Source organism: Zonotrichia albicollis, chromosome 2 (assembly GCF_047830755.1).
Source record: "Zonotrichia albicollis isolate bZonAlb1 chromosome 2, bZonAlb1.hap1, whole genome shotgun sequence".
NCBI lineage: Eukaryota > Metazoa > Chordata > Aves > Passeriformes > Passerellidae > Zonotrichia > Zonotrichia albicollis.
This window is the reverse complement of record NC_133820.1, coordinates 73,949,666-73,967,330: the sequence shown is the minus strand read 5'-3', so window position 1 is coordinate 73,967,330 and position 17,665 is coordinate 73,949,666. Positions and strand designations below refer to the sequence as shown.

The window sequence follows — 17,665 nt, the reverse complement described above, 5'->3', positions numbered from 1 at the left end:
GCTCACACAAAGAAAGGGTGGAGAAAAATATACTGATTGATAATTTGCCTTCTAATTTGTTTCCAGACACTAATACCACATTACCACAAATGCTTAGAGTTGAGCAAATCGTCTTTATGGTCAAACCAGAGATACTGACACAAATGTGTGAGTCTGTTTCTAGATGGTTCCTGAGGGTCAAATGGATCATGCTTCAGAACTGAAAAGTTGGGAGAGACGAATCCTACCCCTAGATGTTAGACATCTTGGTAAAATCTCAGAACAATGCTGTGCCACAGTTTCCCATTACTTAAAACAGAATAAAATATCATTGTTGGAATAATTCATGCACTAAAGCTCTTCCAGCATGAAGATGCTGTAAACGGTAGAATATTATTAATTGTCTTTATAAATATTAAAAACTGTGTATCTTACTTTAACCTATCAAGCTCTTAGCCTTTTAGCTGCCTTACACGCACTGCAAAAATACCATAAGAAAGCAGATGTGGAATGCAATCAAAAAACAATAGGATGCTAGGTGAGCCAAAATATCAGTACTTAGCCACTGACTCATCATCTCATTAAGTACACTGTTAAACACATGTTGCATGTCAGTAAAAAGATTTAAAATTAAATCATTTGTTGGAATTTCTGCTATGGTTTACACTGATATTTGAGACATTAATTTTACTGATTTTTATGAACATGCAGAATACAAATGTAAGAAAAATTATAAGCATTTTCAGATAAGGGCTGACAAAAATACAGTGGTTATTTAAAATTATCTTTTACTTTAAGAAACTGAATGAATCATAGAACAGTCTTGTTATATAAATATAAATATAAATATAAATATAAATATAAATATAAATATAAATATAATCATAATTATAATTATAAATATGAATATAAATATAAATTAATATAAATATAGATATAGATATATATATAGATATAGATATAAATATAAATATAAATATAAATATAAATATAAATATAAATATAAATATAAATATAAATATTTTTTTCAATTTTTACAAGTGAAAACTGAAGTCAGGAATCATGTAAACAATTTCTGTAACCTTTTTTAAGCAAAATAAGGTGCACCCTAGATACACATGAAAAATGTAAATGTAATGTATTATTACATTAGAGTCATCACAGATATGATCACTTTAACTTAGAGATTTTTTTTTAATGGATAGATCCTCTGCTCCAAACTGTCTGAGTAAAGTGCAAGCAGTCAAACCATTTTTGAATCACAACCTCCAAAGCTATTTTTGTCTTGGATGACTATAAATAAACACACCAGCATTGTAAGAAGTCACGATCTTTCTCTGAAAGTCACAATATTTTTGCTACATATAACTCAAAGTTTTCAAAGAAGTTTAATTTACTAGTGTATGCAGGTAGCATAAGTTTATCCACCAGAATCCTTTCCCTCAGTGCAAAGAGGAATAGATTTCTCCTCTGCTGTACAGCATGAGTGGAACAGATAAATATGTTGTTTATCTTCATATTTATTTTCAAGGAACATTGTGTATGAGGCTTTACATTATCTGGAAAATGAATTATGCATGTGACAATATGGCACATTCCTCAGTCAGACAATTTCTAATGTCTACTTTGCCTCTTCTGACATCACATGCTGTGATCAAAAATAATCCTGGTTTTGTGCAGTTGCTTTGTTTTGGGTTTTTTCTATTATCCCTGTGAAGGAATTACTTTAACTTTCTCCCTAACAAATACTATTTCTAAACACAATGAAATTATATTTAAATCACAAAAGATTAAATGAAGCAGCAGGAGTACAAGGGAAGGTGTCATCTCTTCAGAAAGCAAGACAACAGCTTGAGAAAGATGAAGAATTTGCAGGCTTTGGATTTCTAATTTTTTTTTTTTTAATTTTTGTTTAAGTGTACCAAAGGTCAGAAATTAGTAATGTGTAGATATTTTTTAGTGCCTGTCTTTCTCTGCTTGACTCCTGTTTTACTTATGGTGTTTATTTCATACTGGCAATTGTCTTTATGGATAAGGTAATATTGAAGCTGCTCAGCTTCAGCCAACTGATACTACAGCAGGACATTAAGGTGGCTCTTTTCAGATCAGGCATTTTAAAACTATAGCAAATTCTTTAGCTCACCTGCTACCAAACCTCATTCTTTCTCCTGAAGCTTTCTAGATAGAGCCAGAGAACTTTGTAACACAACATAGCATACTGGCAAAGATGGCAGCCTTTTTAGTTGAAGTTAATTGGTCTCATCTTGCTTCTAATGAGGGAAGTTTCTCTGCCTGTTTCCCAACATATGAAGTTTCCATCTCTGTATATGGAGGTCTGTGGAATAGCACATATGCTGCTTTAAGTCAGCTTAGAACCACTCCTCCTCCTTCCACATGCCCAGTCCTTTGAAGAGGAAGTGAACTGAGTGCCTCCATCTGCACTGGTAAATACAGAAAGACAAGGGAACAATCAAAGCCCTATTCCCCATCATGTAGCACCAACTCTATATTAATTAGCCCCAGCAACATCAGAGCTATCTTTTCAGTTCCAGTCATTCAAATCAGAGCCAATGTGTTGATTTTAGGGTGCAGTGTTAAGTTCACCCACTGAACCTCCCGGGAACCCAGTAACACCCAGCTCTGAGACTAAATGCACAGCCATGTGAGGTGCCGTGTTGGGTTTGCATGGCAAGATCTTGGCAGTGTGTATCTACAGCAGGAACTTCCACTAGAAGCTGCCAGAAGCTTCCTCCATGTGCAGCAGAGACAATGCCAGCTCCCAGATGGACCCGCTGCTGGCCATCGGTGATAGTGGTGACAGTACCTCTGGGGTAGCAGATTTAACAAGAAGGGGAAAATCCTGCCCAACAGCAACTTCAGCCAGTAGAAAAGAGTGAGAATGTGCAGGAGAAACAGCCCTGAAGAAACCAAGGCTGTTGCAGAAAGCAGAGGAGGTTCTTCAGGCTCTGGAGCAGAGATTCTCCTGCAACCCACGGTGCAGACCATGGTGAGCCAGGCTGCGACCCTGCAGCCCATGGAAGGGACCCACTCTGGAGCAGTTCATGAAGAACTGCAGCCTGTGGGAGGGAGTCACACTGAGGAAGTTCATGGAGAACTGTTTCCTCTGGAAGGGACCCCATGATGGAGCAGGGGAAGGGTGTGAGGAGTTGTACTAAGAAGGAAGGTGTGGCAGAGACAATGTGTGATGAACTGACTGCATCCTCCATTTTCCATGCTCTGGGCTGCTGGAGCAGAACAGGTAGAGAATTCAGGAGTGAAGTTGAACCCAGGAAGGTGGGGTGGGGGGAAGATGTTTTAAGATTAAGCTTTTATTTTCATTACCTTCATCTGAATTGATTGGTAATATATTAAGTTAATTTTCCCCAGGTTGAATCTGTTTAGCATATGATGGCAATTGGTGAGTGACCTCACCCTGTCCTTATCTTGATGCACAAACCTTTTGTTACATCCAGTTTCCCTTGTCCAGCTGAGGAGGGGAAAGATAGAGCAGTTTTGGTAGGCACCTGGCATCTAGACAACAAAACTTCACCATAGTTAGGTGAAGTTTTGATCTTGATCAAGACCTAAGATCAAGATCTTTGATCTTGATCTTAGGTCTTGATCAAGAAATTGAATAATTAGGTGTCTGCCCAGACCATGTTTGAAGAATACATGGTTTATTAGTAGAAAGTTAGGAGACTCAGAAAGGAATTAATCTGAGAAGCAAAATTCTACATATAATTCTACCTAAATTCTACATGTAATGTGGAAATAGCCAAATATAACTAAATAATAACAGCTAAGGCTTTGCTAACTCCTTGGCAATCTGCCTCATCATCCTCATAACACTCTTATGAAATTTCTGTCAGTTTAAGTACCTGTCTCAGAAGAAAGTCCTGAAAGCATATTGTCAGTAAAGCTCTAACATCAGCCTATTTAACAAAAATGGATTGGCAGCTCATCTGCCATTACTGGAGTCTTTAAACAAAAAGATATTTCCTATTCCTATTCCACACCTTGATCCCTCAGGTGAAGGTGAGGCTTCCTTGCTGAGTCAAAGGTCTTTTGATACTTCATTGTCCAGTCATGGCAATCTGTGGCTTTAAGCAAACAAGCCAGTTGTAAGACATATTTGGTGAGTAAAATTGCATGATATTTCTCTCAAGGGAGCTTTGGATACTTCACAGAGACTATGATAATTTTAAGTGACTCCTTGATCAACTAACAAGCTGTTTTGAATCCTACCCTATAGCATGAACTTCTTATCAAGTACATTAAAGGGAGAAAAAGCATCCATTCCAAGTTGGTGGGAGGTCTTGATGCTGTAGGGTTCTCCCTTGTTGCTTTCGCTTTAAAATGACAACAACCTTGAAACTTGCAATGGGTAAAACTTGCTGAAGAAAAAAGTTCATGAACTTGAACTCCTTTTATAAATTCTAAAAATAGCTTCTGAACAGTGCAAAGCCACTGATGTTACAAAGTTCAGTGACCTGTAATAACTATTATTATTTCCATTGACCCAGAGTAATGATTGACCTGCAGTGGAACTAGCAACACTCAATAGAACATTTTCAATTTTTTTTTTAATGTTCCATTTTCCAAGACACACACACACACTAACACACACACACAAATATCAGTCTATGTCAGACAGGTCAGATTTTAATCTGGTTATGATTTTGGTGACAATAAAGCTATAATCGTGAAACAAGAAGGTAATGGATGAATGTCTAATAACTAAATACAAATCAATAGACCATTGTGAAGTAAAAACAAGTATAATTGTATGTCCTTAAAAAACAACAAAAAAAAAATCAATATTCATTACATTATTTTATGTGCATACAACTGTGTGTACGTTTACAAAAACTAGTATCAGGTTGTGCTGAATGAAAGATGAGAGATGGATATTACTGTTGCAGAAGGTCAAGCATGGCAATCCAGGTCTGAGGAGGAAATTTGGTCACTAAAAATTAGTAACATATATGCTGGATATATATATATATCATACATATCAGGCATTTTAACACTTTAGGGTCTTAATACATCCACATAATGGTTTCAACATTAAAGAATTTGTATTTAAACCAATGATGACTATGTTTTTTCAGAAGCTGATCTTTCTGCTTCCACTCATTAAAAGACTATTCATAATCCTTAAAATTTCAGACTGATCAGAACAAGACATGAGTTAATATTGGATAGAGGGAAAAATGTTTTTTTTCAATAGTTCATTTTGCAAGTATCACCTCCTGCATTGCTTAATATTTTAAAAAGGTATATAAAACACTTAGTATCAAATGAAGGATTAATTCAGGAAAAGTATTTTATTTTCAATGACCCTATGTAGACAAATACCTTGAATGACATGCAGACATTTAAATTTTTCTGTCTTTGCATCACAATGCACACAATTCAAATCAGGAAGTATTCGGTTCCCATTACTGTCGGATTCCTTGGATTGTTAATTTTTTTCTCTGCTTTAAAATCTTCTCAGTCAATTTACTTACAATCCATATTCTATACATAGGTGTTCTATTTATGCACATATCAATTTTTGAAGAGATGTACCAGAAAAGCAATCTGCCATGTAAAAGCTATTCCAGCTAGCAGTTCTATGCTGTTGTTCATTGGGTAGACAATTGAAATTGAGCTTTTTATATCCCTAAGGAATAGGGAAAACACTAACATGCTGGTTATGTTGTTGACACTGTAACATTAGACAGTACATTACTACAATAAAATTTGAAATAGAAATTTGCATGAATTGGTGTTTCCTTCACAATCCCATATTACCATAAATAAAAAGGTTTTACCCTTGCATAGGGGCTGCACATTTTTCCACAAATCATGCACTTTCATTTTTCAACAAAACAAATTCTTTTTTTTCCCTGAAGAAAGTCAGTGTATGAAGAAGTAAAACACTAGATAATTTTATTTTACGCTGAAGTAAATTCCTTTTCACTTTTACTGAACTTCTTGCTGAGTTTTTGATTTCTTTAATCAAATGGTTTTTACATGAGTGGCAGACATGTGCAGAACTAGGAACAGAAAAGTTGCCAAATATTCGATATTTCAGTGCTGCTAAAAGAAATATAATCTCAAATTTGCCAAATGAAAGTGCTATCTCTTTGTGGATAAAAACTTCAAACATCAGCTTCCTACAAATAATTTTCTTCACTATCTGAGATACACTGTATAAGCATGAAGAAAAAGTGATGTTTGCTGAATAAAGCTAGTACTTAAAATAATAATGTATATAATGAATTTTACTTTCTGAAACTGTTACGAATAGATCACCTTTTTTTTTCCTCTGTCAGATGCAATTATTGTGTGAGATGTAGCATCTGTAAATATGTCTTGATTGATAATTTGTGAGAAGCAAGGTGTTGTTTTCCTACATTTAGGCTTTTTAAACTTAACAGTAGTCTCAAAGAATATTGCTGATTATTTTAAGAGTATGGTTTAAAGTCACATCTGCAATATAACTACTGTGCCTGCACACTCAGCCTTCTCTTTCTCCATAATCTACTTTTAAACAGATGAAATTTAAGCATCTACATTAAAGCTTCTCACTCTAGCCTGATTTTTTAGTTGAGAGAGAAGCAGAAAACAATTTGTTTCACTTGTTTTAGACACCTCTGCTTTTCACTTACATATTCTGGAAATGTCTATATCTCAGGAAGAAAAAAAATGCCTTAGACTGAATGCCTGATTTTGAGACAGCAAAGTTAGAGCAAGCAAATTCCACTCTTTCTAATGAATACTCTCTTTTCACTACATACAAAATTTGAACAAGACAGAAGTACAGTTTTGATCTGACCAAAGGCTTTTACACACTCAAGAAAATCCATATTTGGATGAAACTCAGAACAGGTTTGGCACCAACTATTTGTTTAGCTCTGCCAAGGGAAACCAGGGCCTCTGCAGAGAAAACATTATTGTCTCTTATCTCAGTATGGGACCTGAGTGGTCAGAGTGACAACATGAATAATAAAGCTTCTATCAGCTGCAAGATTTCTGAAGCATACAGCCAGAATATTTTCCTATTATCTAAAAAGTAGCTTAGGCATTAAGTTGTTTGGTTTCACTATCTTTGTTTCATCACAGACATAAAAATGTGTTAAATCCCACTAGGAATTGGTCAATCCACTTGTTGAAATAAAAGATGCAATTTGGGCCAAATCCCAGAACAGATAGTAATTGTCTTGCATTCAACAAAAAACTTTCTGAGTTATTTATGCATTTTGCTGAGCAATGAATAAGCTAACATTAGGGAATTACAGCTAACAGCTAATTAAGAATTTTTACCTGAATATAGACTGAAGGAAGCTGACAGAATCTGGCCCTTGGAAAATTCATGTAATAATTTATTGTCAAGGAAGAAAATGTCCATCCCCTATTGCCAAGGAGCTCAGGTTAAGCTACAACATATGGTATGTTTTTCAGAGCAGAGCTAAGCACTTCAGGAAAAAAATGCATACTGACAAGGAAAAATACACATACAAGGAAACATACAACTGCCTGTTTCATAGGAACAAAGAAAGGCTGAAATATCATTGGAGCTGCTGCAATCAGAGGAAAAATGCTCTGCGGTATATCCACTGACTAACCATTTCCACTACAGAAAACTGGATGGGATTGCAGATTGTTGGTAGCTGGCTTAGAAGAACTGACACTCATGTCTTGATGTGTGGGCAACCTGGCATATCACAGGGCTTCTTCAGTGCATTGTGCTCCATTGCTGTGAGCACTGTTCTCCCCTCAGAGGTGGCTTCTGGCACTAAAAGGTTGCCACTTCAGCTCAGAAGCCATGGCTTAATGTCAATGAGAAGTCAATTAAGGAATATCTACATATTCATGACACTCTCATAACTTGCAGACATTATGTACACAGTGAGTTGGCAGAAGCTGAAATGCTGTCGCTGAACTAATGTGATAAGGACTGTAATGACACATGGTATTAATAATTTTTAGGAGTGTCATAGTAGTACTATAGCTCAGCCTGTGCTCCGGCTTTTACTAAACAAGGGTTGTTTCATTATTATTTTAAGCCTTAAAAAGAAGTCAGTGAAAGCAAATGTTCATATGCTGTGAAACACAGTATAAAAATCTCTGGTAAAAAGATGTGCTGGAATATAATCTGAGTTAAAGTCTTCCTTCCTCTTATATTTTAGAAAACTATACTTAGTTAATAAATTATAAATTAAGTTTTCTTTTGAAAATAAAATTGTGATCATATATATGATCATATATATATATATATATATATATATGTATATATATATATCTCTCACTGCTGGACTATATTGACATTTTTCCAGATAAAAAGAAAAGCACAAAATGCATGGAGACATATACAAAACATCATAACCAAAGAATCGTACTTCTATGAAACCTCAAAAGAACCTGAGGAAGAAGTTGGTCAAATGTGTCAAATACTTGGTTTAGAGACAGCGGGAGGCTTTTTTCCCCTCAAGTCTCTTTTCTCTGCCTCGGTTTATCAGCTCTGATTTGTGATACTTCAGCATAGCAGTCCCCAACAGGCACTAAGCTAACCAGACGGGAAAATCTCATCCACCTTTGTCAGCTTTCCTATCAAACACCACTTTGCCTCATGGGGTATTCCTTCGTAAAGTTTAGAAGCTGCTTTCACACTTTAGCTACTTTCTTGTGAGGTTGTCATGACCGCAGCAGAGTTTTGTTCATGAAAAGCTGTTGAGCAGAACCTTGCAGGCTCACCTTGAGAGAGCTTTCGAGAACCAGCTCTTTGAAAGGGTGACAGGAGATTTCAGCGATACAAACACCAAAGAGTCATCCACTTTCCAGCTCGACTGTTGCTTTATTCAAGCTGGACCCAGCGTTTGTGCTGCCTTACAGTGACACAAGGGGAAGCAGTGCCAGGGTCCCTCTCCTGCTCTGTGCTGAGAACGGAATGATCATGCTAGGTCTGATCTACAGTGACACAGAATGATCACAGCTTTCAGTAAAGCGCGAGTGCCAGATGCTCAGCACTTCTGCGAGAAAGGTCACTATCTAATATTCATAAGAATCTTTCACACTGTAATCCACCACCCTGCACAGGAAGTTCAGCATAACAGCAAAACAATAAAAAGTGTACATTGCTAAAAGTTAAAAGATCTCTTTTACTTGCCCTGTATCTCCTGCAATGTAAAATCTTCAGTGAAGTGGCAGTCTGTTAGTTATAAGTCTTTCTTAGATTTCCTGTGACTAGAAATCAATACTCACACCAGGGCTTTCTCTGCAAAACGGGACTGTTTCCCCACTGAAGAGCACCTGTCTCAAAACATCACACTGACTGGAATCTAAAAATATTTTTCGTCTGAATCAGTTAAATTTCACTGATGGGGAAATCTCATGCCACAGTCTTTCTCCGTACAACCACAGGTTGTAGCAGAGAGCTTTTTTCTAGATTCAGGGGGCAAAATGTCCCTGCATCCCTGTCTCTTGTAAAAGTTGGCCACAGTTGCCAGCCATGCCAAAAGATACTATTTGATATTCTCTTTCAGAAGTGATGGTCCTGAATGAATCACCTGGGAAGGCTCCCATCTGCCACTGGAACTCTGCCCACAAACACAAAGCATTTCAATTGAGTATCAATACCTACGTTCTTTATTCAGGATAAAGTAAAATAAATACTCTATTTTTGCCATAACAATAATGTACTTTTTCTGTCTGATCTATTTATCAATAACTATGACACTTCTTAGAGGACTTGTCGCTGGATCCCAGACTTGCAGTTTGTGACATAGCTGAGGCAATCAGGAATCCCACAGAAATGCTCTCACTTGCTCCTTCTGAACCACTTGAATTCCAACACGAATCTTGGATGAAGTGATAACTAGATTTTATGTACTAAGATGCAAGTTAAAAAGATATGGTTAACTACAAGTGGTTGCATGGAATTAGGCTCATAACTTTCTAACATCTTTTCCCAGAAAACAAAACTCAGTATATAATTAAATCAGTTCAATGTTTTCCTGAAGCTTTGGAAGGGGTTTTCCCCCAAAATAATGAGTGAAGGAGCCATTTTGGTATCTTTTCTATACTGCTGTTTCTCTCACACCCCTCATTCCATATCCCACACACAGCTGGAGTACTTCTCCTTAAAGAGGCTGGAGTACTTCTTAACCAGGAGATTTATTAGACACATTAGTCTTCAAGGAGCCTTTAAGACTTACTAGATGATTCTGGTGCCTAACAAAATAAAATATTATAGAGGTACCAGATGCTCCACAAAACTTTTAATTCTGCTGTTACACCTGTGTTTTAATAAAACAAAAGTCATCAAGTATAATGAAAACCTGAATGCTATAATAGTAAAGTCACCATTTACCCTATCAGTGGCCCAAGGGAACTGCAGTGACTGAAATGGTATGAAAAATGGTGTAGGAATAGGTCAGTAATTCCAAAAGCATAAGAGGAAGGAATAAGATAAGAGGAAACTGTGACATCAGAGAAACAAAAACCAAAACTTAACAGTAGAATTTTGTAGGGACTTCAGACTCATTCATGAGTAGACTGCCAATTCACTAAAACTAAAATTATAGTGTCTATGAATTCTAACTCCACATAAATCAGTGTCAAATCTGACTTAAATCCAAATGAGTCAATATTTCTGTTGAAATGAATAAAATTATAGCAGATGTGAGTCAACTAAAAGCATCTGCCAGGCATGTCCAGTCAAAGTACCTTAAACAGGATTGAGTTTATGGGCACATTTAACACCAAGCATTGTTCAGAACAGTGCATATGGATGAGAATTTAGTAAAGGGCTTGAGCAGTTTGATTTCTTTCTTGAATTATACATGCTCACTCTGAACTGTATACACTGCATTGTCTGTTCTATTTGTGCTAGAAATGAATGGCAAAGATATAAACAATTTAGAAGGGCGGTACATACTGAGTGGTTTCAAAACCCTAGAGATTAATGAATAATAAATAAACCCAAAGCCAAACCTTTTTTTAGTACCATAATGCTTTACTGTTTAGCTCACATATGATTATTGTGTTAGTGTCATTTTGGGATGAAATGGTTATTAAAGAGTTTCACTGAATAAAGCAGACCCTGATTCCACTGCCATTTACTTTAGCAAGAAAGGGGTAAATCTCTAATTCAGACAAACAGTATTGCACTATTTATATTTCAAGAATGGAGAATATGGGACAAAGGAATTAATATGATTTGTTTACAGTCCCAGAGAAAGTCAGTCTTGGAAGTTTTTGTTTCTGTTCTATTCCATTCTATTCTATTCTATGCTATGAAGTTTGAGCCACAGCTCTCTTCCTCACAATACCCGAGAACATCCCAAGAGTTGCCAGACAATATGTTTTATATGTTTCACTTATTATTTGCTTTTGAAAGATGCAGTTTTACAAAAGACTCAGGCATTAAGTTGGTTTTGGACTGGGATTCCAATTACACTGGGTTTTGCTTCTTTGCTTTGGACATGGAGTTTGTCTCATGGAATTGGAAAAGGAAAAGGGAAGAGTAATTTTTCTTTTAACTGAAGGAAAATGTTTTGTTGTGCTCTATGTTTTTAGTGCCTAGCTGAGAAGAAATGCCTGCACACTGTGCTTGCCACTGCGCATGGAGACACTTAAGGTGGTCTTCAGCTCCTGTGATTTAGTGAGTTTCAACTCCCACACAAACATTACCTCTGCAAAGGGCAGCTCCACTGTGCTTGAGAGTCCCAGCACTCAAGCTTTCAGCAGTAGCCTGGATTCAGACCATTGAGCACTTTCAGGCTAAAGATGGGCATGTAAAATTCTATTTGAGATATTGCAAATAGACAGTGTAACCAATGCTGGGGAGGTTAGCAATCCTTTTGATAGTCCAACATGATAAATTAATGTGTAATTGGTCTTGCGCTGTCTAAAGCTTCCTGAGTTCTGATGATTTCACATCTAGTTCTACGGCAGGCTTATAGTCTAGCCAATAGTGACTGGAGACTATAAAATGAAAACACATAATTTTCTGCCGCAAAGGACCTTTGAGTTCTTAGCCAGCAGCAAATTGTAGTTGCTGCTCTAATCCAGCAGGACACTCTTTCCACCAATCAAACGCTTACAATCTCTTCCAAAACATGACTTTCATTTCGTGCAGGAACAAGCTGCTCAATTCACCAAGGCTCCGCAATGCCAGTGCAGCTGTTAATTCTCGATTTGCCTGCTGACACTCACAGCACAACACAGAACCTCAGAATGGTTTGGATGGGAAGCAAATTTAAAGATCATCTTCGTTCAAATCCCCCCGGTCAAGAGCAGGGATGGCATCCACTAGATCAGGTTGCTCAGGGCCCCATCCAATCTGGCCTCGAACATGTCCAGAGATAGGGCAACCGCAGGTTCTCTGGGCAACTTGTTCCAGTGCCTCACCACTCTCAGAGTAAACAATTTATGCCTTAACACCTCATTTTAAATCTGTCCTCTTTTAGTTCAAAACTGCTCCCCTTATCCGATGACTATCGGCCCGTGTAAAAAGTCGCACTCCGTCCGCTTTCTACAGACGAACAACAAGCCGAGCTTATTTTCCTTTTTAGTATCTTTTTCCCGCCTTAGTTTCCAGACGGGTCTACCTTCTTTCCCTCGTCCCAGCGCTGCCCGGGCGAGCACACACAAACCCGACATGCCCGCTCTCGGCTGTGGCCGCGCCGCTGGGCTCGGCACAGCGGCCACTTCCTTCCCTGCCCGCTTCCCTCCCTGTCCGATGCCCGCTGCCCGCTGCGCTCCCTGCCCGCGGTGCTCCCTGCCCGCTGCCCGCTTCCCTCCCTGCCTGTTGTGCTCCCTGCCCGCTTCCCTCCCTGCCCGATGCCCGCTGCGCTCCCTGCCCGAGTGCTCCCATCCCGCGGCGCTCCCTGCCCACTGCCCGCGGCGCTGCCGCAGCCTCCGCGGACGCGCCCCCGCGTCTGGCCCGCCCGCCCCCCTCCCGGCCGAGCCCGTGACTGTTCCCCCGCTCCGGCCCTTCCCGCGGCGGAGGGGGAGTGTCCTGGGCGGCGCGCACATCCCAGCCCAGCCCAGCGCGGCGGCGGCGGCGGCAGCGCGGGGGAATGGGCAGCCGCGGGGAGCAGGAGCGCCGGGCGGGCGGCGGAGCGGGCGCGCTGCCGGGGCGCAGCCGGCGGCGGCAGCGGTGGCCGGGCATGGGGCCCCCGGGCGGTCGCGGCAGCTCCGGCGCCCGCGGCAGCCTGCAGGTGAGGGCCGGGCGGAGGGAGGGGGGACGCGCCGCGTCCGGCCACCCGAGCCCGACTTCTCACGCAGCAGCGAAATTGGCAACAAATTGGCTTAAAAGGACCAAAAAAACAACCAAACAAACCAGACCGTGTATGCGTGGATATGTTTGTTGCTCTTTTTCTCTCCAAAGATCGGGGCAGCCACGAAAAGTTTATATTTGTTGCTGCTGCCGGGTTGTGGCAAAGAGCCGCGGAAAAGCGAATGGGTGATTAGAAAGAAGGGAAGGGGAAAATATTTCCTCCGTGGAGACGATGTCTGAAGTTACTTTCGGGGAGCTCCTTTCCATCTATGTGCAGCGGGCGACACGCTCGCCAGCGCGGCCAACTTGCTCCGCGCAGCCCCTCCGCTCCGCGGCTCTTGCGCAGCTCGCGGTGTCCGCCGGCACAGAGGGACCCGCGGGGCTGGCCGGGGACCCTTCACGGCGGGGCTGGAGCCGCGGCTCCGCGGCCGCAGGAGGCAGGGACCCGCCTCCCGGAGCGCGGCTCCTCCGCCGGGACCCCCGCGGGCTCCGCGGAGCGGGCCGCCTCCCCGCTGCACCGCGGGACTGTGAACATGCGGGAAAAACAGCTTTCGGGACGGGGATGGGGGTAGGAGCAGCGAGGGACGCGTTCCGCATTTCTGCTGTGGAAGGGGAAGGGGGCGAGCAGATGTTTGGGGATGTGCCAGGGGATGCCCCGGTTTGGGATGCGCTTGTTGTTGGGAGGAAAGGTGCCGCTGGTGAGACGCGGCTTGGGGCGGGGGCGAGAGGGAAAAATGGCACGTCGGGGCGCAAGTGCTGCCGGGGGGCGGGGGGAGGCAGGGTGCCCCCGGGCCATCCTGGCACTGCGTATTTGCTGTGGGGAATGCAGCTGGTGTTGCCTGGAGGGTACAGATGGTGATGCCCTGGAAGTAGCTGCTGTACCGGGAGGATGGTGGGGAGAGGGAGGATGGCTTCATGTTGCAGATGCAGCGCTCGCTGCTCGAAGTGGCAGTGGGGGAGGCAGTGGGCGGGGGGAAGTGCCAGCCCTTCCTTACACCCCTGTGCTTCTCTCTTCTTAGCACTTGCTCCTCTTCCTGCTCTTCGTTGGGCCTTTCAACTGCTTTGCCAGCTACAGCCGCGCCACTGAGCTCTTCTACAGCCTCAACGAGGGGCTGCCTGCTGGGGTGCTCATCGGCAGCCTGGCCCGTGACCTGCGGCTCCCAACGGCTGGCAGCCAGCAAGCGGCGTCTCTGCAGCCCCCACTCTCCTTCACCCTGGCCTCCCATGGCTTGGGGGGACAGTATGTGCAGCTGGACAACCGCTCCGGAGAGCTGCACACCTCAGCGGTGGAGATAGATCGGGAAGCTCTATGCGTGGAAAGCAGTGGGGCTACCATCTTCGGGGGATCGGCTGCTGTCTCCTCTTCGTCCCCCTCACCAGAGTCATGCCTACTGCTGCTGGATGTGCTGGTACTGCCGCAGGAGTACTTTCGCCTGGTGAAGGTAAAAATTGCTATCCGTGATGTCAACGACAATGCGCCCCGCTTCCCTGTGCCCCACATCCGCCTCTGGGTGCCTGAGAATGCGCCTGTGAACACCCGCCTGGCCATCGAGCACCCCGCCCTCGACCCTGACATGGGCACCAATGGTGTCCAGACCTACCGCCTGCGAGATAACTATGGTGTCTTCACCCTGGATGTGGAGGAGAATGAGAATGGGGAGAGGACTCCCTACCTGATTGTTATGGGGACACTGGACAGGGAGACGCAGGACGAGTATGTGACAGTCATTGTCGCTGAGGATGGGGGGACTCCTCCGCTCGTGGGCAGCGCCACCCTCACTATTGGCATCAGTGACATCAATGACAACTGCCCCCAGTTCAATGACTCGCAGCTCAACGTCACTCTCTATGGGAATTCCAGCCTAGGGACACACGTGGCTACTGTCCACGCTGTGGACATGGACCTTGGATCCAATGCCCAGATCACGTACTCCTACAGCCAGAAGGTCCCCCAGCCATCCAGAGACTTGTTCCATCTGAATGAAAGCACAGGAGCCATCACACTCTCCACTAAGGTTGATGGGGACACTCCAAGGCTGCACAGGCTGATCATACTGGGCAACGGTCCTGGCTGTATTCCTGCCGTGATCACGGTGCTGGTGACCATCATCAAAGTCATGATGAGGCCCCCTGAAGTTGTTCCTCGTTTCATAGCTAATGAAGTGGAAGGGGTGGTCTACTTAAAGGAACTTGAGCCTATCAACACACCCATAGCATTTTTTACCATTAAAGACCCCGATGAAAAGTACAAAGTCAGTTGCTATTTGGACGGTGATGGGCCTTTCAGGCTTTCACCGTACAAGCCATACAACAATGAATACCTGTTGGAGACCACGAAGCCTTTGGACTTTGAGACACAGCAGCTGTATGAAATCTCTGTAGTTGCATGGAACTCTGAAGGATTTCATGTCAAGAAAGTTGTCAAAGTACAGGTTCTGGATGACAACGACAATTCACCAGTTTTCTCTGAACAGCTGATAGAATTGTCCATTGAGGAGAACAATGTTCCCAATGCTTTTTTGACCAAACTGCATGCTACTGATGCTGACAGTGGAGAAAGAGGGCAAGTGTCCTATTTCTTAGGTCCTGATGCCCCTTCTTATTTTGCTTTAGATAAAACTACAGGAGTTCTTACAGTTTCTACCCAGCTGGACAGAGAAGAAAAAGAGAAATACAGATATACTGTCAAAGCAGTAGATTCTGGATTCCCTCCAAGAGAATCAATAGCAACTGTCACCATCACTGTATTGGATAAAAATGATAACAGTCCAAGATTTATCAATAAGGATTTCAGCTTTTTTGTGCCAGAAAACTTTCCAGGCTTTGGTGAAATTGGAGTTATAAGTGTCACAGATGCTGATGCAGGGCAAAATGGATGGGTTGCCCTTTCAGTTCTGAACGGAAGTGATATTTTTGTTATAGATACTGGAAAAGGAGTTTTGAGAGCTAAAGTCTCCCTGGACAGGGAGCAGCAAAGCTCCTACGTTCTGTGGATTGAAGCAGTTGATGGCGGTGATCCTGCCCTGTCTTCTACAGCAAAAATAACTATCCTTCTTCTGGACATAAATGACAACCCTCCTTTGGTCTTGTTCCCTCAGTCTAATATGTCTTACTTGTTAGTCCTTCCCTCTACCCTTCCTGGCTCTCCCATCACTGAGGTCTATGCTGTCGATAAGGACACCGGCATGAATGCAGTCATAGCTTACAGTATCATAGGAAGGAGAGGCCCTCGACCCGAGTCGTTTAGGATTGACCCCAAAACTGGTAACATCACCTTGGAAGAGTCACTGATGCAGAATGACTATGGCCTCTATCGGCTGCTCGTGAAAGTCAGTGACCACGGCTACCCGGAGCCTCTCCACTCCACCGTCATGGTGAACCTTTTTGTCAATGACACCGTCAGCAATGAGAGCTACATTGAGAGCTTGTTAAGGAAGGAGCCTGATATCAGTGTAGAGGAAAAGCAGCCACAAATATCCATAGAGCCTACACATAAAAAAATGGAGTCAGCATCCTGCATGCCTACCTTGGTAGCTCTTTCAATAATAAGCTTGAGTTCGATTGCTTTAGTAACGGGGATGGGAATTTACATTTGTCTGAGAAAAGGGAAAAAGCATCACAGAGCAGATGAAAACTTGGAAGTACAAATCCCCTTAAATGGAAGAATTAACCTGCACATGTTGGAGAAGAAACCAGTGGAGATTTCTAATATCTGATGTTTCTTTGTGTATAAGTCCAACATTTGAAAAACCCTGGAGGACACTAAAACACCTAGCTGTAGGTTGTATTGACAGAGGATGCAATGGAGGACTGCTAATTTATAACTTAATATTATAATTGTAAATAGCTGTTTACAGTTTTTTAAATTCAATTTCAGTGTACAGCTTTTTTATGAAACGTTAGTAACTAACAGCTAGCACCCTGACTATAAAAACATGGACATCATTTCCAGCTTTCATAAATCAATAAGATCAGTGAACATAAAAAGGGTGAAGGTAAGATGATTCTTTTAAACTCAAGTTTTAAAAGTATTTTTAACCACGAGAGGGCATCAAATGCTCCTGAGCAGGGAACTGTTCAAGGTACTGTCCATGAGATAAACAGAATATATTTTAAGTATATTGATTTTAATATAAAATACCTATTGGCATACAGACATTTAACCATTACAAAAAAAAAAAAAAAAAAAAAAGAAATGTCTGTCCCAATGTATGTATAATAAAAAGAATAAATATGTTAAAATGCACTAGTAATGAAAACCAGAATGTTTATTACCTCACAAGTAAAGCTTATACAGTAGGGTAGAAGAGGCATTAACAAGTGCAATTCCTGTTGAGCAAGAATGCAAGACATTGTAATGAGAATCTGAACTGCTGTGACATATCATTCATTTTTCTCCAGATTCCACTCTCATTA

General features: G+C 41.8%; 1 protein-coding gene across 2 annotated transcripts; it reads left to right on the top strand.

Annotated features, from left to right (window-relative positions):
* Positions 1-12,966: 12,966 nt before the first annotated feature.
* PCDH20 (protocadherin 20) lies at positions 12,967-17,445 on the top strand. 2 transcript variants are annotated; one of them, XM_005490265.4, is made up of 2 exons: positions 12,967-13,190; positions 14,269-17,445. In XM_005490265.4, the coding sequence occupies exons 1-2, from the start codon at positions 13,050-13,052 to the stop codon at positions 16,963-16,965; spliced, it is 2,838 nt and encodes a 945-aa protein (XP_005490322.2). In that variant the 5' UTR covers positions 12,967-13,049; the 3' UTR covers positions 16,966-17,445. The 2 variants fall into 2 exon arrangements, with proteins under 2 accessions (XP_005490322.2, XP_026651220.2); XM_026795419.2 differs by lacking the exon at positions 12,967-13,190 and adding an exon at positions 13,310-13,817.
* The last annotated feature ends 220 nt before the right edge of the window (positions 17,446-17,665 follow it).

What these genes read in the sequence shown, in the direction of transcription:
- PCDH20 (XM_026795419.2), top strand. Translation starts at nt 13,482, where the DNA reads ATGTCTGAAGTTACTTTCGGGGAGCTCCTTTCCATCTATGTGCAGCGG. An exon ending in CTTTCGGGACGGGGATGGGG is followed by an intron (nt 13,818 to 14,268) that starts GTAGGAGCAGCG and finishes CTCTCTTCTTAG; the next exon opens with CACTTGCTCCTCTTCCTGCT.